The 24192-nt window shown below is 52.9% G+C and overlaps 1 protein-coding gene and 1 long non-coding RNA gene across 5 annotated transcripts in view; one reads left to right on the forward strand and one right to left on the reverse strand.

The window, feature by feature from the left end:
- The window catches only part of LOC139586496 (striatin-4-like), a 36267-nt gene that overhangs the window by 11765 nt on the left and 310 nt on the right, over positions 1-24192 (forward strand). Inside the window, exons 5-18 of one of the 4 annotated variants that reach the window (XM_071419979.1) lie at positions 2156-2398; positions 5695-5809; positions 8768-8900; positions 10199-10264; positions 10650-10735; positions 12721-12890; positions 13746-13793; positions 14688-14737; positions 15006-15116; positions 16668-16877; positions 19002-19133; positions 20212-20313; positions 21715-21801; positions 23535-23825. In XM_071419979.1, the coding sequence (XP_071276080.1) occupies positions 2156-2398; positions 5695-5809; positions 8768-8900; positions 10199-10264; positions 10650-10735; positions 12721-12890; positions 13746-13793; positions 14688-14737; positions 15006-15116; positions 16668-16877; positions 19002-19133; positions 20212-20313; positions 21715-21801; positions 23535-23773 (1792 nt within the window). In that variant the 3' untranslated portion in view covers positions 23774-23825. Of the gene's footprint in view, positions 1-2155; positions 2399-5694; positions 5810-8767; positions 8901-10198; positions 10265-10649; positions 10736-12720; positions 12891-13745; positions 13794-14687; positions 14738-14890; positions 14909-14987; positions 15117-16667; positions 16878-19001; positions 19134-20211; positions 20314-21714; positions 21802-23534; positions 23826-24192 lie in introns of those variants that run through there. The other 3 variants (XM_071419978.1, XM_071419980.1, XM_071419981.1) reach the window with 3 other exon arrangements.
- LOC139586500 (uncharacterized) lies at positions 23100-23665 on the reverse strand. Its single transcript, XR_011677824.1, has 3 exons — positions 23628-23665; positions 23408-23586; positions 23100-23145 (listed from the first exon to the last, which is right to left on the reverse strand). It is a non-coding gene; the product is annotated as an uncharacterized lncRNA (long non-coding RNA).

Here is a 24192-nt window from a genome sequence, read left to right on the forward strand (position 1 = left end):
TCTCAGGATTTTTGTGGAGATTTTTTCAAGGATTTTGAGGGGATTTTTCAGGATTTTTGTGGAGATTTTTGCTGGGATTTTTCCCGAATTTTTGTGGGAATTTTTCCAGGATTTTTGCAGGGATTTTTCCTGGGATTTTCTCAGGATTTTCGTGGGGACTTTTTCAAGGATTTTGAGGGGATTTTTTTCAGGATTTTTGTGGGAATTTGTCAAGGATTTTTGTGGAGATTTTTCTCAGGATTTTTCTGGGATTTTCCAAAATTTTTGTGGGGATTTTTTCTGGGATTTTTGCAGGGATTTTTGTGGGATTTTTCCAAGAATTTTGTGGGAATTTTCCAGAATTTTTGTGGGGATTTTCCCAAAATTTTTGTGGAGATTTTTCTCAGGATTTTCTCAGGATTTTTGTGGGGATTTTTGCAAGGATTTTGAGGGGATTTTTTCAGGATTTTTGTGGAGATTTTTGTTGGGATTTTTCTGGGATTTTTCCAGGATTTTTGTGGGGATTTTCCCAAAATTTCTGTGGGGATTTTTCCTCGATTTTTGTGGGGAATTTTTCCAGAATTTTCTCAGGATTTTTGTAGGAATTTTTCAAGGATTTTGAGGGGATTTTTCCAGGATTTTTGCAGGGATTTTTCTGGGATTTTTTCCAGAATTTTTGTGGGATTTTTTCCAGGATTTTCCCAGGATTTTTACAGGGATTTTTGTGGGATTTTTTCCAGGATTTTTCCAGGATTTTTGCAGGGATTTTTGTGGGATTTTTTTCCTGGATTTTTGTGGAGACTTTTGTGGGATTTTTCTCAGGATTTTTGTGGGATTTTTTCCAGTATTTTTGTGGAGATTTTTCTGGAATTTTTGTGGGAATTTTCTCAGGATTTTTGTGGGATTTTTCTGGGATTTTTGTGGTATTTTCACCGGAATTTTTGTGGGAATTTTCTCAGGATTTTTGTGGGATTTTTGTGGGATTTTCACCGAATTTTTGGGGAATTTTTCACATTTTCACCGGAATTTTTAGGATTTCCACCCTGCCATTATTTTCCACCCCTAAAATTCCCATTTTTTCTTGGATTTTCCCCCAAATCAGGTACCTGGACGAGGTTGGCTACAGCGACACCGTCCTGGACATGAGGGCCCAATTCCAGAACTTTCCACGGGAATTTCTGGGATTTTTCCAGGATTTTTGTGGGGATTTTTTCTGGGATTTTTCCAGGGATTTTTGTGGGATTTTTGTTGGGATTTTGAGGGAATTTTTTTCAGGATTTTTGTGGGAATTTGTCAAGGATTTTTGTGGAGATTTTTCTCAGGATTTTTCTGGGATTTTCCAAAATTTTTGTGGGGATTTTTTTCTGGGATTTTTGCAGGGATTTTTGTGGGATTTTTCCAAGAATTTTGTGGGAATTTTCCAGAATTTTTGTGTGGATTTTCCCAAAATTTTTGTGGAGATTTTTCTCAGGATTTTCTCAGGATTTTTGTGGGGATTTTTGCAAGGATTTTGAGGGGATTTTTTCAGGATTTTTGTGGAGATTTTTGTTGGGATTTTTCTGGGATTTTTCCAGAATTTTTGTGGGGATTTTCCCAAAATTTCTGTGGGGATTTTTCCTGGATTTTTGTGGAAATTTTCTGGGATTTTCTCAGGATTTTTTCTGGGATTTTTTCAGGATTTTTGTGTGGATTTTTTCTGGGATTTTCTCAGGATTTTTGTGGGGACTTTCTCAAGGATTTTAAGGGAAATTTTCCAGGGGTTTTTTTGTGGAGATTTTTGTGGAATTTTTCCAGAATTTTCTCAGGATTTTTGTGGGGATTTTTTCAAGGATTTTGAGGGGATTTTTCAGGATTTTTGTGGAGATTTTTGCTGGGATTTTTTCCAGGATTTTTGTGGAATTTTTGTGGGAATTTTCCAGGATTTTGAGGGAATTTTTCCAGGTTTCTTTGTGGAGATTTTTCCAGAATTTTTGTGGGAATTTTCCTCAGGATTTTTCTGGGATTTTTCTGGGATTTTTCTGGGATTTTCACCAGAATTTTGTGGGATTTTCACCGAATTTTTCGGGAATTTTTCCCATTTTTGTGGGAACTTTTAGGATTTTCCCCTCAAGGGCCTTTTCCCCCCATTTCCCACCCCTAAAATTCCCATTTTTTCTTGGATTTTCCCCCAAATCAGGTACCTGGACGAGGTTGGCTACAGCGACACCGTCCTGGACATGAGGGCCCGGAGGCTTCGGGCGCTGCTGGGCCGGAGCCCCCCCCCCATTCCAGAACTTTCCGCGGGAATTTCCTCCGGAATTTCGGGAATTTCGGGAATTTCGGGAATTCCTGGAGCCCCCCCCAGCCCCGGGACCCCCCCCTCCCCTCCCCCGGGCTCGGAGTCGCTGCTGCTGCGAAGGATCCAGGAGCAGATCCAGAGGTTGGGGGCGAATTCCGGGGATTTTGGGGAAATTTGGGAATTTGGGGAAATTTGGGGGTTTTGGGGGGGGTTTTGAGGGAATTTTGGGGAATTTTGGGGGGGTTCTGAGGGAATTTTGGGGAATTTTGGGGGGGTTTTGAGGGAATTTTTGGGGAATTTTTGGGGAAATTTGGGGATTTTGGGGGGGGTTTTGAGGGAATTTTGGGGGGATTTTGAGAGAATTTTTAGGGAATTTTGGGGAATTTTTGGGGGGGTTTTGAGGGAATTTTGGGAGATTTTGATGGGATTTTGAGGGAATTTTGGGGGATTTTGAGGGAATTTTGGGGGATTTTGAGGGAATTTTGGGGGATTTTGAGGGAATTTTGGGGGGGATTTTGAGGGAATTTTGGAGGGTTTGGGGGAGATTTTCATGGGATTTTTAGGGAATTTTTGGGAAATTTGGGGATTTATGGGTGGTTTGGGGGGGTTTTGGGGGAATTTTGGGGGTTTTTGAAGGAATTTTGGGGGATTTTGAGGGAAATTTTAGGGAATTTTGGGGGGTTTTGAGGGAATTTTTGGGGAAATTTGGGGATTTTGGGGGGGTTTTGAGGGAATTTTGGGGGGATTTTGAGGGAAATTTTAGGGAATTTTTTTGAGGGAATTTTTGGGAGGTTTGGGGGAGATTTTCATAGGATTTTTAGGGAATTTTTAGGGAATTTTTGGGAAATTTGGGGATTTTGGGGGGGGTTTTGAGGGAATTTTGGGGGGATTTTGAGGGAATTTGGGGGGGTTTGGGGGAGATTTTGATGGAAGTTTTAGGGAATTTTGGGGGATTTGGGGATTTTAGGGAATTTTTTGGGGTGGGGTTGGGAGGTTTTGGGGGGGTTTTGATGGAATTTTTAGGGAATTTTGGGGAATGGGGATTTTAGGGAAATTTTGGGGAATTTTGAGGGAATTTTGTGTTATTTTAGGGAATTTTGGGGTGGTTTGGGGGAGATTTTCATGGGATTTTTAGGGAATTTTTAGGGAATTTTTGGGAAATTTGGGGGTTCTAGGGGGGATTTGGGGATTTGAGGGAATTTTTTGCGGTGGGGTTGGGAGGTTTTGGGGGGTTTTGAGGGAATTTTGGGGGAGTTTTGGGGGGGTTTTGGGGAGATTTTGATGGGAGTTTTAGGGAATTTTTAGGGAATTCTGGGGTTTTTAAGGAATTTGGGGGGAGATTTTTAGGGAGGTTTGGGGGAGATTTTGATGGGATTTTGAGGGAATTTTTAGGGAATTTTGGGGAATTTTTGCGGGGGTTTTGAGGGAATTTTGGGGGATTTTGAGGGAATTTTTAGGGAATTTTGGGGGGGGTTTTGAGGGAATTTTTAGGGAATTTTGGGGAAATTTGGGGGTTTTGGGGGGGTTGGGGAAATTTGGGGATTTTGGGGGTGGTTTGAGGGAATTTTGGGGGATTTTGAGGGAATTTTAGAGGGTTTGGGGGAGATTTTGATGGGATTTTTAGGGAATTTTTGGGGAAATTTGGGGGTTTTAGGGGGGATTTGAGGGAATTTTTGGGGGGGCTTTTGAGGGAATTTTGGGGGGGTTTTGAGGGAATTTTGGGGGGGTTTTGAGGGAATTTTGGGGGATTTTGAGGGAATTTTGGGGGGGTTTTGAGGGAATTTTTGGGGAATTGGGGATTTTGGGGTTTTTAGGGAATTTTGGGGGGTTTAGGGGAGATTTTCATGGGATTTTTAGGGAATTTTTGGGGAATTTGGGGATTTATGGGGGGTTTTGGGGGTGGTTTGGGGGGGTTTTGAGGGAATTTTGGGGGGATTTTACTGCAATTTTGGGGAATTTGGGGGAGGTTTTGATGAAAGTTTTAGGGAATTTTTAGGGAATATTTTTGGGGTTTGGGGATTTTAGGGAATTTTTTGGGGTGGGGTTGGGAGGTTTTGGGGGGGTTTTGAGGGAATTTTGGGGTGGTTTGCGGGAGATTTTGAGGGAATTTTTAGGGAATTTTGGGGGGGATTTTGAGGGGGGTTTGGGGGGGATTTTGATGGAATATTTTGGGAATTGGGTTTTTATGGAATTTTAAGGGGGATTTTTAGGAAATTTTTGAAGCGGTTTTGGGGCATTTTTAGAGAACTTTTGGGAGGATATTTTGGGATTTTTTGGTAGAATTTTGGGGCATTTTTAGGGAATTTGGGGGGGGGGATTGGGGGAGTTCTGGGGATTTTTGGGGGGATTTTTTGGGGGGATTTTTTTTTTATTTTTGGGCTGGGTTTTTCACTTTATTTTCCTTTTTTTCCCCGTTTTTGGGGATTTTTTGAGGTTTTTTTGGGGATTTTTGGGGGGATTTTTTTGGGATTTTTTGGGGTTTTTTAGGATTTTTGGGGGGGATTTTTTGGGGATTTTTTTTTATTTTTGGGGTTTTTGGGGGATTTTTTGGGGGATTTTTCGGGATTTTTTGGGGGATTTTTTGGAGATTTTTGGGGGATTTTTTGGGGGATTTTTTGGAGATTTTGGGGATTTTGGGGGGGATTTTTGGGGGGATTTTTTTGGATTTTTTTGGGGATTTTTTTGCGATTTTTTTGGAATTTTTGGGGGGATTTTTTTTGCCTAAACTTTTTCCCTTTTCTTTTCCTTTCTTTTTTTCCTTTTTTTGGGATTTTTTGGGGATTTTTTGGGGGATTTTTTTAGGATTTTTTTTAATTTTTTGGGATTTTTTGGGGGATTTTTTTTGCCTAAACTTTTTCCCTTTTCTTTTCCTTTCTTTTTTTCCTTTTTTTGGGATTTTTTGGGGATTTTTTGGGGGATTTTTTTAGGATTTTTTTTAATTTTTTGGAATTTTTTTGGGATTTTTTTTGCCTAAACTTTTTCCCTTTTCTTTTCCTTTCTTTTTTTCCTTTTTTTGGGATTTTTTGGGAGATTTTTTTTGATTTTTTTGGGCATTTTTTGGGATTTTTTTTTTATTTTTTGGGATTTTTTTGGGATTTTTTTTTGGCCTAGATTTTTCCCTTTTCTTTTCCTTTCTTTTTTCCTTTTTTGGGATTTTTTGGGAATTTTTTGGGGGATTTTTTTTGGATTTTGGGCGATTTTTTTTTTAATTTTTTGGGAATTTTTGGGGGATTTTTTTGGCCTAAATTTTTCCCTTTTCTTTTCCTTTCTTTTTTTCCTTTTTTGGGATTTTTTGGGAATTTTTTTGGGGATTTTTTTAGGATTTTTTTTAATTTTTTGGAATTTTTTTGGGATTTTTTTTGGCCTAACTTTTTCCCTTTCCTTTTCCTTTCTTTTCCCCCTTTTTTTTGGGATTTTTCCCCCATTTCCCCCTCCAGGAACGCCGGGAAGGAGCCGCAGGCCGGGCTCAGCCCCTCCCCCCCCGAGGATGACAGCGATGAAGAGGAGGAGCCCGAGAGCCCCTCCCCCACCCCCGCCCGCAGGAGGGGAAAGGTCCCAAATCCGGGGATTTTGGGAATTTTGGGGCTTTTTGGGCATTTTGGGGGATTTTGGGAATTTTTAGGGGATTTTGGGGGGATTTTAAGGGAATTTTGGAGAATTTTTGGGGGATTTTTGGGGGATTTTAAGGGAATTTTGGGGGATTTTTGGGGAATTTTTAGGAGATTTTTAGGGGATTTTGGGGGGATTTGGGGAGGATTTTTAGAGGAAATTTTTAGGGAATTTTAAAGAATTTTTGGGGAATTTGGGAGGATTTTGGGGGGATTTTAAGGGAATTTTTGGAGGATTTTTGGGGGATTTTTAAGAAATTTTTTGTGAATTTTTGGGGGAAATTTGGAGCATTTTTGGGGGTTTTGGGAGGATTTTTTGGGAATTTTTAGGGGATTTTCTGGGGATTTTGGGGTATTTGGAGGATTTTTGGGGAATTTTGAGGAGATTTTTGGGGGATTTTGGGAGGATTTTTAGGGGATTTTTTGGGGGATTTTTAGGGAATTTTAGAAGATTTTTGGAGGAAATTTTTAGGAAATTTTAGAGGATTTTGGGGGGATTTATTGGGAATTTTTAGGGGATTTTTGGGAGGTTTAGGGAGGATTTTTGGGGAATTTCAGAGGATTTGGGGGGATTTTAAGGGAATTTTGGAGAATTTTTAGGGGATTTTGGGGAATTTTTAGGAGATTTTTAGGGGATTTTGGGGGATTTGGGGAGGATTTTAAGGGAATTTTTTGTGAATTTTTGGGGATTTTTAGAGGATTTTTCAGGGGATTTTGGGAGGATTTTTGGGTATTTGGGAGGATTTTTTGGAAGATTTTTAGAAGAATTTTTTAGGAAATTTTAGAGGATTTTGGGGGAATTTTAAGGGAATTTTGGAGAATTTTAGGGGGATTTGGGGAGGATTTTTGGGGAATTTCAGAGGATTTTTAGAGGATTTTTAGGGAATTTTGGAGAATTATTGGAGGATTTTTGGGGATTTTTTAAGGGGATTTTGGGGAATTTTTGGGGGATTTGGGGAGGATTTTTTGGGAGATTTTGGAAGATTTTTAGAGGATTTTTAGGAAATTTTAGAGGGGATTTTGGGGGGGATTTTAAGGGAATTTTGGGGAATTTTTAGAGGATTTTTGGGGAATTTTTAAGGGAATTTTTGGAGGATTTTTGGGGGGATTTTAAGGGAATTTTTGGAGGATTTTTGGGGGATTTTAGAGGATTTTTTGGAAGATTTTTAGAAGAAATTTTTAGGAAATTTTAGAGGATTTTGGGGGGATTTTAAGGGAATTTTGGAGAATTTTTGGACAATTTGTGGAAGATTTTTGGGGAATTTTGTGAATTTTGGGGGATTTGGGGAGGATTTTTGGGAAATTTCAGAGGATTTGGGGGGGATTTTAGGGGAATTTTGGAGAATTTTTGGGGGATTTGGGAGGATTTTTGGGGGATTTTGGGAGGGTTTATTGGGAATTTTTAGGGGATTTTTGGGAGGTTTGGGGAGGATTTTTGGGGAATTTCAGAGGATTTGGGGGCATTTTAAGGGATTTTTGGGGAATTTTTAAGAGATTTTTAGGGGATTTTGGGAGGATTTTTAGAGGAAATTTTAGAGGAAATTTTGGGGGAATTTGGGGGGATTTTAAGGGAATTTTTAGGGAATTTTTTGTGAATTTTTGGGGATTTTTAGAGGAGTTATGGGGAATTTTTAGGGGATTTTGGGGGATTTGGGGAGGATTTTTTGGAAGATTTTTAGAGGAAATTTAAAGGAAATTTTTAGGAAATTTTAGAGGATTCTGGGGGGATTTTTGGGGGATTTTGGGAGGTTTGGGGAGGATTTTTGGGGAATTTCAGAGGATTTGGGGGGGATTTTAGGGGAATTTTGGAGAATTTTTAGAGGATTTTGGGGATTTTTTTAAGGGGATTTTGGGGGATTTGGGGAGGATTTTTAGGGGATTTTTAGAGGAAATTTTAGAGAGAATTTTTGGGGAATTTGGGAGGATTTTTGGGGGGATTTTAAGGGAATTTTTAGGGAATTTTTTGTGAATTTTTGGGGATTTTTAGAGGAGTTTTGGGGAATTTTTAGGGGATTTTGGGGGATTTGGGGAGGATTTTTTGGAAGATTTTTAGAGGAAATTTTTAGGAAATTTTAGAGGATTCTGGGGGGATTTTGGGAGGGTTTGGGGAGGATTTTTGGGAAATTTCAGAGGATTTGGGGGGGATTTTAAGGGAATTTTGGAGAATTTTTAGAGGATTTTGGGGATTTTTTAAGGGGATTTTTAGGGAATTTTTGGAGGATTTTTGGGGGATTTTAGAGGATTTTTTGGAAGATTTTTAGAGGAAATTTTAGAGGAAATTTTTAGGAAATTTTAGAGGATTTTGGGGGGATTTTAAGGGAATTTTGGGGGGATTTTTGGGGAATTTTTAGGAGATTTTTAGGGGATTTTGGGGGATTTGGGGAGGATTTTTTGGAAGATTTTTAGATGAAATTTTAGAGGATTTTGGGAGGGTTTATTGGGAATTTTTAGGGGATTTTTGGGGGGTTTTAGAGGATTTTTAGGAAATTTTTTGTGAATTTTTGGGGATTTCAGAGAATTTTAAGGAAATTTTAGAGGATTTTGGGGGGATTTTAAGGGAATTTTGTAGAATTTTTGGAGGATTTTAGAGGATTTTGGGGGAGATTTTTTGTGAATTTTTGGGGGGAATTTTTGGAAGATTTTTAGAGGATTTTTAAGAAATTTTAGAGGATTTTGGGGGGATTTTAAGGGAATTTTTGGGGAATTTTTTGGGAATTTTTGGAAGACTTTTAGAGGGGATTTTGGGAGATTTTAAGGGAATTTTGGAGAATTTCTGGGGGGATTTGGGGGGGGATTTTAAGGGAATTTTTGGAGGATTTTTGTCCCTTTTTTCTCCTTTTTTTGTCCCTTTTTTTGTCCCTCTTTGTCCCCGCCCTGACCCTCGTGTCCCTTTTGTCCCCAGAGCGTCCCCAAGGTCCCCGAGGAGGAGGAGGAGGAGGAGGATGAAGATGAGGAGGACTCCGAGGACGCCCTGGGCGAGTTCGACTTCCTGGGGACACCTGGGGACACCTTGGGGACACCTGGGGACATCAGAGGTGAGCTTGGGGACACCTTGGGGACACTTGGGGACACCTGGGGACACCTTGGGGACACCTGGGGACATCAGAGGTGAGCTCGGGGACACCTGGGGACACCTTGGGGACACCTGGGGACACCTGGGGACATCAGAGGTGAGCTCAGGGACACCTTGGGGACACCTTGGGGACACCTTGGGGACACCTGGGGACACCTGGGGACACCTGGGGACACCTGGGGTGAGCTTGGGGACACCTGGGGACATCAGAGGTGAGCTCGGGGACACCTTGGGGACACCTTGGGGACACCTGGGGACATCAGAAGTGAGCTCGGGGACACCTTGGGGACACCTTGGGGACATCTGGGGACATCAGAGGTGAGCTCGGGGACACTTGGGGACACCTTGGGGACACCTTGGGGACACCTTGGGGACGGTTGGGGACATCAGAGGTGAGGTTGGGGACACCTTGGGGACACCTTGGGGACACTTGGGGACATCAGAGGTGAGGTTGGGGACACCTTGGGGACATCAGAGGTGAGCACGGGGATACCTGGGGACACCTTGGGGACACCTTGGGGACACCTGGGGACACCTGGGGACATCAGAGGTGAGCCCGGGGACACCTGGGGACACCTTGGGGACACCTGGGATGAGCTTGGGGACACTTAGGGACATCAGAGGTGAGCTCGGGGACACCTGGGGACACTTTGGGGACATCAGAGGTGAGCTCAGGGACACCTTGGGGACACCTTGGGGACACCTGGGGACATCAGAGGTGAGCTCGGGGACACCTGGGGACACCTTGGGGACACCTGGGGACACCTTGGGGACACCTGGGGACATCAGAGGTGAGCTCAGGGACACCTTGGGGACACCTTGGGGACACCTCGGGGACACCTGGGGTGAGCTTGGGGACACCTGGGGACATCAGAGGTGAGCTCGGGGACACCTGGGGACACCTTGGGGACACCTGGGGACACCTGGGGACACCTGGGGACACCTGGGGTGAGCTTGGGGACACCTGGGGACATCAGAGGTGAGCCTGGGAACACTTGGAGACACTTTGGGGACACCTTGGGGACATCAGAGGTGAGGTCAGGGACACCTGGGGACACCTGGGGACACCTTGGGGACACCTTGGGGACATCAGAGGTGAGGTCAGGGACACTCGGGGACACCTTGGGGACACCTGGGATGAGCTTGGGGACACCTGGGGACACCTTGGGGACATCAGAGGTGAGGTCAGGGACAGCTGGGATGAGTTTGGGGACACTTTGGGGACACTTTGGGGACATGTCCTGACCCCCATTGTCACAGAGAGCCACCGGTGCCACCTGCGGGACGGGGACCTGGGGCCACCGCGGCCACCGCGGCCACCGGAAGGTGAGGACGCGTCTGTCACCTGTGTGTCACCTGAGTGTCACCTGTGTGTGTGACCTGTGTCACCTCGGTGTCACCTGTGGGTGTCACCTGTGGGTGTCACCTGTGTGTCACCTGTGGGTGTGACCTGTGTCACCTGTGTCACCTGTGTCACCTCAATGTCACTTCTGTGTCACCTGGGGGGTCCCTGTGTGTCCCCAAGGCCACCCCATTGTCCCCATTGTCCCCAAAGCCACCCTGATGTCACTGTCCCCATTGTCCCCAATGTCCCCAAGGCCACCCCGGTGTCCCCATTGTCTCCATTGTCCCCAGGGTCCCTGTGTGTCCCCATTGTCCCTGTGTGTCCCCAAGGCCTCCCTGGTGTCCCCATTGTCCCCATTGTCCCCAGGTGTCCCCAAGGCCGAGGCGCTGGCCCTGGACGGCCTCGGGGACCTGGCGGAGCTGACGGTGACAAACGACAACGACGGCGGTGACGTGAGTGACACCTGTCCCCAATGTCCCCAAAGTGTCCCCAATGTCCCCAGTGTCCCCAATGCCACCTGTCCCCAATGTCCCCAATGTCCCCAGTGTCCCCGCATGTCCCCAAGGTGCAGCTGGAGCTGTCCTCAGTGTCCCCAAGTGCCACCATGGCCCTGGTTCCCCCATGTCCCCAATGTCCCCAAGTGCCACCCGCGTGTCCCCAAGTGCCACCAAGTCCCCAAATGCCACCAAGGCCCTGGTTCCCCCAAGTCCCCAAGTGCCACCATACCCCAATATCCCCAAGTCCCAGTGTCCCCAAAGTGTCCCCAAGTGTCCCCGCGGCGCAGCTGGAGCTGTCCTCAGTGTCCCCAAGTGCCACCGGGTCCCCAAATGCCACCACACCCCGATTCTGCTGTGTCCCCAAGTGCCACCCCGTGTCCCCAAGTGTCCCCGCGTGTCCCCAAGTGTCCCCCGCGTGTCCCCAGGTGCCGGCGCTGTCCCCGCGGCGCAGCTGGAGCTGTCCTCAGTGTCCCCAAATGCCACCATGGCCCTGATTCCCCCATGTCCCCAATGTCCCCAAGTGCCACCCACGTGTCCCCAGGTGCCGGCGCTGTCCCTGAGGCGCCTGTCCTCAGTGTCCCCAGAATGTCAGAATGTCCCCAAATGCCACCATGGCCCTGATTCACCCATGTCCCCAATGTCCCCAAGTGCCACCGCGTGTCCCCAAGTGCCACCCGCGTGTCCCCAGGTGCCAGCAGTGTCCCCGCGGCGCAGCTGGAGCCCGTTCCTGTCCTCAGTGTCCCCAAATGCCACCATGGCCCTGGTTCCCCCATGTCCCCAATGTCCCCAAGTGCCACCGCGTCTCCCCAGGTGCTGGCGCTGTCCCCAAGGCGCAGCTGGAGCCTTCCTCAGTGTCCCCAGAATGTCCCCAAATGCCACCATGGCCCTGATTCCCCCATGCCCCAATGTCCCCAAAATGTCCCATCGTGTCCCCATCGTGTCCCCAAGTGTCCCCGCGTGTCCCCAGGTGCCGGCGCTGTCCCCACGGCGCAGCTGGAGCTGTCCTCATTGTCCCCAAATGCCACCATGGCCCTGATTCCCCCATGTCCCCAGTGTCCCCAAGTGCCACCCACGTGTCCCCAGGTGCCACCATGGCCCTGATTCCCCCATGTCCCCAGTGTCCCCAAGTGCCACTGGGTCCCCAAATGCCACCACACCCCAATTCTGCTGTGTCCCCATCGTGTCCCTGCGTGTCCCCAAGTGCCACCAAGTCCCCAAGTGCCACCACACCCCAATTCTGCTGTGTCCCCAGCATGTCCCAGAGTGTCCCCAAGTGCCACCATACCCCAATATCCCCATGGCCCAGTGTCCCCAAAGTGTCCCCAAGTGCCACCCACGTGTCCCCAGGTGCCAGCGCTGTCCCTGAGGCGCCTGTCCTCAGTGTCCCCAAGTGCCACCAAGCCCCAATATCCCCATGGCTCAGTGTCCCCAAAGTGTCCCCAAGTGCCATTTGCGTGTCCCCAGGTGCCACCCGCGTGTCCCCAAGTGCCACCCGTGTGTCCCAGGTGCCAGCACTGTCCTTGAGGTGCCTGTCCTCAGTGTCCCCAAGTGCCACCAAGGCCTTGATTCCCCCATGCCCCAATGTCCCCAAAATGTCCCATCGTGTCCCCATCGTGTCCCCAAGTGTCCCCGCGTGTCCCCAGGTGCCGGCGCTGTCCCCGCAGCGCAGCTGGAGCTGTCCTCATTGTCCCCAAATGCCACCATGGCCCTGATTCACCCAAGTCCCCAAATGCCACCATGGCCCTGGTTCCCCCATGTCCCCAATGTCCCCAAGTGTCCCCGCGTGTCCCCAGGTGCCGGCGCTGTCCCTGAGGTGCCTGTCCTCAGTGTCCCCAGAATGTCAGAATGTCCCCAAATGCCACCATGGCCCTGATTCACCCATGTCCCCAATGTCCCCAAGTGCCACCACGTGTCCCCAAGTGCCACCCGCGTGTCCCCAGGCGCCGTCGCTGTCCCCAAGGCGCAGCTGGAGCCCGCGGCTGACGCTGCGCAGCCACTACGACGCCGTGCGGGCGCTGGCCTTTGTCCCCGGTCACCCGGCGCTGGTGACGGCCTCCGAGGACGCCACCCTCAAGCTCTGGAACCTGCAGAAGCCGCTGGGCCCCAAGAAGTGGGTGACAAACGGGTGACAATGGGGGTGACAAACGGGTGACAGACGGGTGACAGATGGGTGACAGATGGGTGACAAGGGGGTGAGAAATGGGTGACAGACGGGTGACAATGGGGTGAGAAATGGGTGACAGTGGGGGTGACAGACGGGTGATAAATGGGTGACAAATGGGGTGAGAAATGGGTGACAGACGGGTGACAGATGGGTGACAAACGGGTGACAAATGGGTGACAAGGGGGGTGACAGACGGGTGACAATGGGGATGACAGATGGGGTGACAAACGGGTGAGAAATGGGCGACAGACGGGTGACAAGGGGGTGACAATGGGGGTGACAAATGAGTGACACATGGGTGACAAAGGGGTGACAGATGGGTGACAATGGGGGTGACAATGGGGGTGACAAACGGGTGACAAGGGGGTGACAGATGGGTGATAATGGGGGTGACAAACGGGTGACAAACGGGTGACAAATGGGGTGACAGTGAGGGTGACAAATGGGTGACAAACGGGTGATAATGGGGGTGACAGACGGGTGACAAACGGGTGAGAAATGGGCGACAGACGGGTGACAAGGGGGTGACAATGGGGGTGACAAATGGGTGACACATGGGTGATAGTGAGGGTGACAAATGGGTGACAAACGGGTGATAATGGGGGTGACAAACGGGTGACAGATGGGTGACAAATGGGTGACAAAGGGGTGTCACATGGGTGACAAACGGGTGAGAAACGGGTGACAGATGGGTGACAAATGGGTGACAATGGGGGTGACAATAGGGGTGGCAATGGTGGGGGCGTGGCTGTCACTGTTTGTCCCCGTTTGTCACCGGCTCTGTCACCGTTGTCCCCTCAGGAGCGCGGCGCTGGACGTGGAGCCCGTGTACGCCTTCCGCGGGCACAGGTCGGGTCACTTTGTCACTTTGTCACCTTTGGTGTCACCTCGGTGTCACCTCGGTGTCACCTTCGTTGTCACATCAGTGCTTGGGGCTTTATTGCTGTGGTTTGTCATTTTGTCCCCTCATTGTCACCTCTGTGTCACCTTGATGTCCCCTCGTTGTCCCCTCTGTGTCACCTCATTGTAACCCCAGTGTCCCCTCAGTGTCACCTCTTCATTATCTCATTGTCACCTCAGTGTCCCCTCAGTGTCACCTCTCCATTATGTGAGTGTCACCTCAGTGTCACCTCACTGTCACCCTCAATGTCACCTCAGTCACTGTGGCTTTATTCCTGTGGTTTTGTCACTTTGTCATGTGTGTGTCACCTCAGTGCCACCTCATCGTCACCTGGTTGTCACCTCAGTGTCACCTCAATGGTTTTGGGTTTATTCTGGGCTTTTTTCGTCCCTTTGTCACTTCTTTGTCACCTTGGTGTCACCTCATTGTCAGCTCACTGTCACCTTCCTGTCACCTGGCTGTGCTTGGATGGGGATTTCTGTCCCTTTGTCACCATTCCAGGGGCCCAGGTGACATTGGTGCCACCGTTGCCATTTCTGTCCCTTTGTCCCCATCCAGAGGCCCAGTGCTGGCACTGGCGGTGACATCGGTGACACAGGTGCCATTGGTGACATCGGTGACACCAGTGTCATTTCTGTCCCTTTGTCCCCATTCCAGGGGCCCAGTGCTGGCACTGGCGGTGACATCGGTGACATCGGTGCCATTGGTGACATCGGTGCCACCGTTGTCACTTCTGTCCCTTTGTCCCTGTCCAGGGGCCCCATGCTGGTGCAGGCAGTGGCACAGGTGACATTGGTGACACTGGTGACACAGGTGACATTGGTGTGGTTTCTGTCACTCAGGGGCCCCGTGCTGGCGGTGGCGGTGGCAGCAGGTGACCCAGGTGACACAGGTGACACTGGTGACATTGATGCCATTTCTGTCACTCAGGGGCCCCATGCTGGCAGTGGCAGTGGCAGCAGGTGACACTGGTGACATCAGTGCCACCATTGTCATTTCTGTCCCTTTGTCCCCATCCAGGGGCCCCGTGCTGGTGGTGGCACAGGTGACACAGGTGACACGGGTGACACTGGTGACACTGGTGACACTGGTGTGGTTTCTGTCACTCAGGGGCCCCGTGCTGGCGGTGGCAGTGGCGGCAGGTGACCCGGGTGACACAGGTGACACAGGTGACATCGGTGCCACCGGGCTGTGCTGCAGCGCCGGGGTGGACGCTCGGATTCGCTGCTGGCGCCTCCCGGGGCTGGACAGCGACCCCTACGATGGCTACGGTGGGTGGCACCTGGGGACATTGGGGACATTGGGGACATTGGGGTGTGGTGGCACTCAGGGACATTGGGGGCATTGGGGTGTGGGTGGCACCTGGGGACATTGGGGACAGTGGGGACACCTGGGGTGTGAGTGGCACTTGGGAACATTGGGGGCATTGGGGTGTGGGGGCACTCAGGGACATTGGGGACATTGGGGACATTGGGGTGTGGTGGCACTCGGGGACATTGGGGACATTGGGGTGTGGTGGCACTCAGGGACATTGGGGACATTGGGGACATTGGGGTGTGGTGGCACTCGGGGACATTGGGGACATTGGGGTGTGGTGGCACCTGGGGACATTGGGGACAGTGGGGACACCTGGGGTGTGGGTGGCACTCGGGGACATTGGGGACATTGGGGACAGTGGGGACACCTGGGGTGTGGGTGGCACTCGGGGACATTGGGGACATTGGGGGCATTGGGGTGTGGTGGCACTCGGGGACATTGGGGACATTGGGGAGTGGTGGCACTCGGGGACATTGGGGACACCATTGGGGTGTGGTGGCACTCAGGGACATTGGGGGCATTGGGGTGTGGGTGGCACCTGGGGACAGCGGGGACATTGAGGGTGTGGTGGCACTTGGGGACATTGGGGACACTTGGGGACATTGGGGTGTGGTGGCACCCGGGGACAGCGGGGCTGGGGTGGCACCTGGGGACATGAGGACAATGCTACCCCACCCCCATGTCCCCAAATGTCCCCAATGCCCCCAATGTCCCCAGTGATGTCCCCATTGTCCCCAATGTCCCCATTGTCCCCAATCCCCTCAATCTCCCCAATGTCCCCAATGTCCCCAATGTCCCCAGCATCCCAAATGTCCCCATTGTCCCCACTGATGTCCCCATTGTCCCCACTGATGTCCCCAGACCCGCGCGTGCTCCGGGGCGTCCTTGAGGGCCACTCTGACACCTGGGGACATGGGGACAATGCTACCCCCAATCCCCTCAATCTCCCCAATGTCCCCAATGTCCCCAATCCCCTTCAATGTCCCCAATGTCCCCTAAATGTCCCCCAATGTCCCCAATCCCCTCAATCTCCCCATTGTCCTCCAATGCCCCCAATCCCCCCTTGTCCCCAATGTCCCCACTGATGTCCCCACTGATGTCCCCAATGTCCCCAGTGTCCCCAATCCCCCCCATTGTCCCCAATGTCCCCATTGTCCCCATTGTCCCCACTGATGTCCCCAGTGTCCCCTGTCCGTCCCCAGACCCGCGCGTGCTCCGGGGAGTCCTCGAGGGCCACTCTGACACCTGGGGACATGGGGACAATGCTGCCCCCAATGTCCCCAATGTCCCCAATGTCCCCAATTCCCCTTCAATGTCCCCAATTCCCCTTCAATGTCCCCAATGTCCCCCAATGTCCCCTAAATGTCCCCAATCCCCCCTTGTCCCCAATGTCCTCAGTGATGTCCCCCAATGTCCCCAGTGTCCCAAATCCCTCAATGTCCCCAATGTCCCCAGCATCCCAAATGTCCCCATTGTCCCCACTGATGTCCCCTGTGTGTCCCCAGACCCGCGCGTGCTCCGGGGGGTCCTCGAGGGCCACTCTGACGCCGTCTGGGCCCTGGCCTTCGACGTCACCGGGCGCCGCCTGGCCTCGTGCTCGGCCGATGGCACCGTGCGCCTGTGGGACCCGCGCGGGGACAGCACCGGGGACACACCTGGGGACACACCTGGGGACAGCGCGGGAGCCTGCCTGAGCGTGCTGGGAGGGCAGCCAGGTGAGCATGGGACACACCTGGGGACACACCTGGGGACACACCTGGGGACACACCTGGGGACAGCGCGGGAGCCTGCCTGAGCGTGCTGGGAGGGCAGCCAGGTGAGCATGGGACACACCTGGGGACATTGGGGACATTGGGGACACACCTGGGGACATTGGGGACAGCAACGGGGACAGCACCGGGGACAGCGCGGGCGCCTGCCTGAGCGTGCTGGGAGGGCAGCCAGGTGAGCATGGGACACACCTGGGGACACACCTGGTGACACACCTGGGGACATTGGGGACATTGGGGACAGCAACGGGGACAGCGGCGGGGACAGCGCGGGAGCCTGCCTGAGCGTGCTGGGAGGGCACCCAGGTGAGCATGGGGACATTGGGGACACACCTGGGGACACTGGGGACAGCGCGGGCACCTGCCTGAGCGTGCTGGGAGGGCACCCAGGTGAGCATGGGACACACCTGGGGACACTGGGGACAGCGCGGGCGCCTGCCTGAGCGTGCTGGGAGGGCAGCCAGGTGAGCATGGGACACACCTGGGGACATTGGGGACACACCTGGGGACATTGGGGACACACCTGGGGACAGCGCGGGCACCTGCCTGAGCGTGCTGGCTGGGCAGCCAGGTGAGCACCTGGGGACATTGGGGACACACCTGGGGACACACCTGGGGACATTGGGGACACACCTGGGGACATTTGGGACATTGGGGACAGCGCGGGCACCTGCCTGAGCGTGCTGGGAGGGCACCCAGGTGAGCACGGGACACACCTGGGGACACTGGGGACACACCTGGGGACATTGGGGACACACCTGGGGACATTGGGGACACACCTGGGGACAGCGCGGGCGCCTGCCTGAGCGTGCTGGGAGGGCACCCAGGTGAGCATGGGACACACCTGGGGACACTGGGGACACACCTGGGGACATTGGGGACACACCTGGGGACATTGGGGACAGCGCGGGCGCCTGCCTGAGCGTGCTGGGAGGGCACCCAGGTGAGCACCTGGGGACATTGGGGACACACCTGGGGACATTGGGGACACACCTGGGGACAGACCTGGGGACATTGGGGATATTGGGGACATTGGGGACACACCTGGGGACACACCTGAGTGACCTTGGGGCATTGGGGATATTGGGGACATTGGGGACACACCTGGGGACATTGGGGACTGGGCGGGCACCCAGGTGAGCACGGGGACACACCTGGGGACACACCTGGGGACACACCTGGGGACATTGGGGACACACCTGGGGACATTGGGGACATTGGGACAATTACAGGGACACACACACACACACACCTGGGGCTGTTGGGGACACACCTGTGCAGGTGTCACACACCTGTCCCCATTTCAGATCACGGCGTCCCCACCTCGGTGACATTTGTGTCACACACCTGTCACACCTGTCCCCTCACCTGTCCCTGTTTCAGGTCACAGTGTCCCCACCTCGGTGACATTTGTGTCACACCTGTCACACACCTGTCACACACCTGTCCCCTCACCTGTCCCCGTTGGTTTCAGATCACGGCGTCCCCACCTCGGTGACATTTGTGTCACACCTGTCACACACCTGTCACACCTGTCCCTGTCTGTGTTTCAGATCACGGCGTCCCCACCTCGGTGGCCTTTGTCCCCAGTGTCACACACCTGTCCCCCAGGTGTCCCTCACCTGTCCCCAGGTGTCCCTCACCTGTCCCTGTTTCAGATCATGGCGTCCCCACCTTGGTGACATTTGTGTCACACCTGTCACACACCTGTCCCCTCACCTGTCCCCTCACCTGTCCCCATTGGTTTCAGATCACGGTGTCCCCACCTCGGTGGCCTTTGTGTCACACACCTGTCACACACCTGTCACACCTGTCTGTGTTCCAGATCACGGCGTCCCCACCTCGGTGGCCTTTGTGTCACACCTGTCACACACCTGTCACACACCTGTCCCCTCACCTGTCCCCTCACCTGTCTGTGTTTCAGATCACAGCGTCCCCACCTCGGTGACATTTGTGTCACACCTGTCACACACCTGTCACACCTGTCTGTGTTCCAGATCACGGCGTCCCCACCTCGGTGGCCTTTGTGTCACACCTGTCACACACCTGTCACACCTGTCTGTGTTCCAGATCACGGCGTCCCCACCTCGGTGGCCTTTGTCCCCTCCCAGCCCGCCCACCTGCTGGCCGGCTTCCGCTCCGGTGCCACCGTGCTCTACGACCTCGAGGCCACCAAGGCCACCCTGGTGTCCCCAAACGGCGGTGAGTCACCCCCCCACAATGTCCCCAATGTCCCCAAGGGCCACCTGAGATCACCTGGGGTCACCTGAACCCCCCCCCAGTGTCCCCAAGGGTCACCTGAACCCCCTCAGTGTCCCCAAGGGCCACCTGAACCCCCCCAGTGTCACCAAGGGCCACCTGAACCCCACAATGTCCCCAAGGGTCACCTGGGGCCACCTGAACCCCCCCCCCCCAGTGTCCCCAATGTCCCCAAGGGCGACCTGGGGCCACCTGAGATCACCTGGGGCCACCTGGGGCCACCTGAGCCACCCCCCAATGTGCCCAGGTGTCCCCAATGTCCCCCCTGTGTCCCCCCAGGTGGCCGTGCCCAGGTGAACCAGGTGTCCCCAATGTCCCCAATGCCCCCAGGTGTCCCCAATGTCCCCGCTGTCCCCCCAGGTGGCCGTGCCCAGGTGAACCAGGTGTCTCCAATGTCCCCAATGTCCCCAATGTCCCCAATGCCCCCAGGTGTCCCCAATGTCCCCAATGTGTCCCCCAGGTGGCCGTGCCCAGGTGTCCCAGCTGTCCCCAATGTCCCCAGGTGTCCCCAATGTCCCCAATGTCCCCAATGTCCCCGTTGTCCCCAGGTGGCCGTGCCCAGGTGAACCAGGTGAACCAGGTGTCCCCAATGTCCCCCCAGGTGTCCCCAGTGTCCCCTGTGTCCCCCCAGGTGGCCGTGCCCAGGTGAACCAGGTGTCCCCAATGCCCCCAGGTGTCCCCAGCTGTCCCCAGGTGTCCCCAGGTGTCCCCAGGTGTCCCCAATGTCCCCAATGTGTCCCCCCAGGTGGCCGTGCCCAGGTGAACCAGGTGTCCCCAGCTGTCCCCAATGTCCCCAATGTCCCCAATGTCCCCAATGTGTCCCCCCAGGTGGCCGTGCCCAGGTGAACCAGGTGCTCGCCCACCCCTCAGGTGTCCCCAATGCCCCCAGGTGTCCCCAATGTCCCCAATGTCCCCTCAGGTGTCCCCAATGTCCCCAATGTCCCCTGTGTCCCCCAGGTGGCCGTGCCCAGGTGAGCCAGGTGTCCGAGGTGTCCCCAATGTCCCCCCTGTGTCCCCCCAGGTGGCCGTGCCCAGGTGAACCAGGTGCTCGCCCACCCCTCGCAGCCGCTGGGGATCACGGCCAGCGACGACCGCAGCATCCGGTACCTGGACACCCGCACAGGTCAGGGCCGTTAATTACCGTAATTAGGGGGTAATTAGGGGGTAATTAGGGTGATTAGGGAGTAATTAGGGTCATTGGGGGGAATTAGGGGTCATTAGGGTGATTAGGGGGTAATTAGGGGTGATTAGGGGGTAATTAGGGGTCATTAGTGGGTAATTAGGGGTCATTGGGGACAATTAGGGGGTAATTAGGGTCATTAGGGTGATTAGGGGTCATTAGGGGGTAATTAGGGATCATTAGGCAGTAATTAGGGTCATTGGGGCATTAGGGGTCATTATGGGGTAATTAGGGGTCATCAGAGGGTTATCTAGGGGGTAATTGGGGGTGATTGGGGTAATTAGGGGTCATTGCGGTAATCAGAGGGTAATTAGGGGGGAATTAGGGTCATTGGGGCGTTAGGGGTCATTATGGGGTAATTAGGGGTCATTAGGGGTAATTACGGGGTAATTAGGGGGTAATTAGGGGTGATTGGGGGTAATTAGGGATCATTATGGGGTAATTAGGGGTCATTAGAGGGTTATGTAAGGGGTAATTAGTGGGTAACTAGGGGATAATTAGGGGCATTAGGGATCATTAGGGGGTAATTAGGGGTCATTAGAGGGTTATGTAGGGGGTAATTAGGGGGTGATTGGGGTGATTGGGGGTAATTAGGGGTCATTGGGGTAATTAGAGGGTAATAAGGGGGGAATTAGGGGGCATTTGGGGTCATTATGGGGTAATTAGGGGTCATTATGGGGTAATTAGGGGTCATTATGGGGTAATTAGGGGGTGATTGGGGAAAAACTGCCCATTAGAGTGTAATTATGGGGTCATTAGGGGGTAATTAGGGGTAATCAAGGGGTAATTAGGGGTAATTGTGGGGTAATTCGGGTAATAACTGTCCATTAGGGGGTAATTAGGGTAATGAGAGGGTAATTAGGGGTTATTCGGGTGTAATTAGGTTGCAATTAGCAGTCATTATGGTGGTAATTATGGGGTCATCAGGAGTAATTAAGGGTCATTGAAGGTGTAATTAGCAGTCATTAAAGGTGTAATTAGCGGTCATTAGGAGTAATTAGGGGTCACTGGGGTCATTAAAGGTGTAATTAGGGCTCATTAGGGGGCAATTATAGGGTCATTAGGGTCATGGGGGTAATTAGGGGGTAATTAGGAGTCATTAGTGGACATTAGGGTCATTGGGGGTCATTAGGTGTCATTAAAGATTTAATTAGGGCTCATTAGGGGTAATTATGGGGTCATTATAGGGTAATTAGGGGATAATTATGGGGTCATTAGGGGTCACCGGGGGTCACGCGGCGTCTCCGTGGTGACGTCACCGGGGTCACGCGGGGTCTCCGTGGTGACGTCACCGGGGTCACGCGGCGTCTCCATGGTGACGGCGCTGGCCCCGCCCCTCCCCAGGTGAGGTCGTGCACTCCATGGTCGCTCACCTGGACGCCGTCACCTGCCTGGCCCTGGACCCCAGCGGAGCCTTCCTGCTGTCCGGCAGTGAGTGACCAATGGGTGACCAGTGGGTGACCAATGGGTGACCAATGACCACAGAGTGACCAACGGGTGACCAATGGGTGACCACTGAGTGACCAATGGGTGACCAACGGGTGACCAATGGGTGACCAACGGGTGACCAATGACCACAGAGTGACCAATGGGTGACCAATGGGTGACCACTGAGTGACCAATGGGTGACCACTGACCCTGAGTGACCAATGGGTGACCAATGGGTGACCAATGGGTGACCAACGGGTGACCAATGGGTGACCAATGGGTGACCACTGACCCTGAGTGACCAATGGGTGACCAGTGGGTGACCAACGGGTGACCAATGGGTGACCAATGGGTGACCAATGGGTGACCACTGAGTGACCAATGGGTGACCAACGGGTGACCAATGACCAATGGGTGACCAATGACCATGAGTGACCAATGGGTGACCAATGGGTGACCAATGGGTGACCAATGGGTGACCACTGACCAATGGGTGACCAATGGGTGACCAACGGGTGACCAATGAGTGACCACTGAGTGACCAATGAGTGACCACTGAGTGACCACTGACCAGTGGGTGACCAATGAGTGACCAATGGCCAATGGGTGACCAACAGGTGACCAATGACCACTGAGTGACCAATGAGTAACCGCTGAGTGACCAATGGGTGACCACTGGGTGACCAATGGCTGACCAATGACCAACGGGTGACCAATGGGTGACCAATGACCACTGCCCCTGAGTGACCAATGGGTGACCATTGACCAATGAGTGACCACTGACCCTGAGTGACCAATGACAAATGGGTGACCACTGAGTGACCACTGAGTGACCAGTGAGTGACCCTTGTCATTGTCACCTCTCCCAGTGTCCCCAGGTGTGTCTGTGCATGCCCAGGTGTGTCCCCAGGTGTGTCCGCTCTCTGTCCCCAGGTCACGACTGCTCCCTGCGCCTGTGCCACCTGTCTGACCACACCTGTGTGCAGGAGCTGTCCCTGACCTGTGTCACCTGTGTCACCTGTGTCACCTGTGTCACCTGTGTCCCTCTCTCTGTCCCCAGGTCACGACTGCTCTCTCCACCTGTGTCCCCTGTGTCACCTGTCCCCTCTCTGTCCCCAGGTCACGATTGCTCCCTGCACCTGCGGCACCTGTCTGACCACACCTGTGTCACCTGTGTCCCCTGTGTCACCTGTGTGATCTCACCTATGACACCTGTGTGTCCCCTCTGTCCACTCACCTGTGTCACCTGTGTCACCTGTGTCCCCTCTCTGTGTCCCCAGGTCACGACTGCTCCCTGCGCCTGTGGCACCTGTCTGACCACACCTGTGTGCAGGAGCTGTCCCTCACCTGTGTGATCTCACCTGTGTCACCTGTGTCACCTGTGTCCCCTCTCTGTGTCCCCAGGTCACGACTGCTCCCTGCGGCTATGGCACCTCTCTGACCACACCTGTGTCACCTGTGTGATCTCACCTGTGTCACCTGTGTGTCCCCTGTGTCACCTCACCTGTCCCCTCTCTGTCCCCAGGTCACGACTGCTCCCTGCGCCTGTGGCACCTGTCCTATCACACCTGTGTCACCTGTGTGATCTCACCTGTGTCACCTGTGTCACCTGTGTGTGATCTCACCTGTGTCACCTGTGTCACCTGTGTCACCTGTGTCCCCTCTCTGTCCCCAGGTCACGACTGCTCTCTCCACTTGTGTCACCTGTGTCACCTGTCCTCTCTCTGTGTCCCCAGGTCACGACTGCTCTCTCCGCCTGTGGCACCTGTCTGACCACACCTGTGTCACCTGTGTCCCCTGTGTCACCTGTGTGATCTCACCTATGACACCTGTGTGTCCCCTCTGTCCACTCACCTGTGTCACCTGTGTCACCTGTGTCCCCTCTCTGTGTCCCCAGGTCACGACTGCTCTCTCCGCCTGTGGCACCTGTCTGACCACACCTGTGTCACCTGTGTCCCCTGTGTCACCTGTGTGATCTCACCTATGACACCTGTGTGTCCCCTCTGTCCACTCACCTGTGTCACCTGTGTCACCTGTGTCCCCTCTCTGTGTCCCCAGGTCACGACTGCTCTCTCCGGCTCTGGCACCTGTCTGACCACACCTGTGTGCAGGAGCTGTCCCTCACCTGTGTCACCTGTGTGCACCTGTCTGTCCCTCCCCTGTGCCACCTGTGTCACCTGTGTGATCTCACCTGTGATCTCACCTGTGTCCCCTGTGTCACCTGTCCCCTCTCTGTCCCCAGGTCACGACTGCTCCCTGCGCCTGTGGCACCTGTCTGACCACACCTGTGTGCAGGAGCTGTCCCTCCCCTGTGTGATCTCACCTGTGTCACCTGTGTCACCTGTGTCCCCTCTCTGTGTCCCCAGGTCACGACTGCTCCCTGCGGCTCTGGCA

The sequence above is a fragment of the Agelaius tricolor genome, unplaced genomic scaffold (genome assembly GCF_023055355.1).
Source record: "Agelaius tricolor isolate 1412-34295 unplaced genomic scaffold, bAgeTri1.0.p SCAF_119, whole genome shotgun sequence".
In the NCBI taxonomy this organism is placed as follows: domain Eukaryota; kingdom Metazoa; phylum Chordata; class Aves; order Passeriformes; family Icteridae; genus Agelaius; species Agelaius tricolor.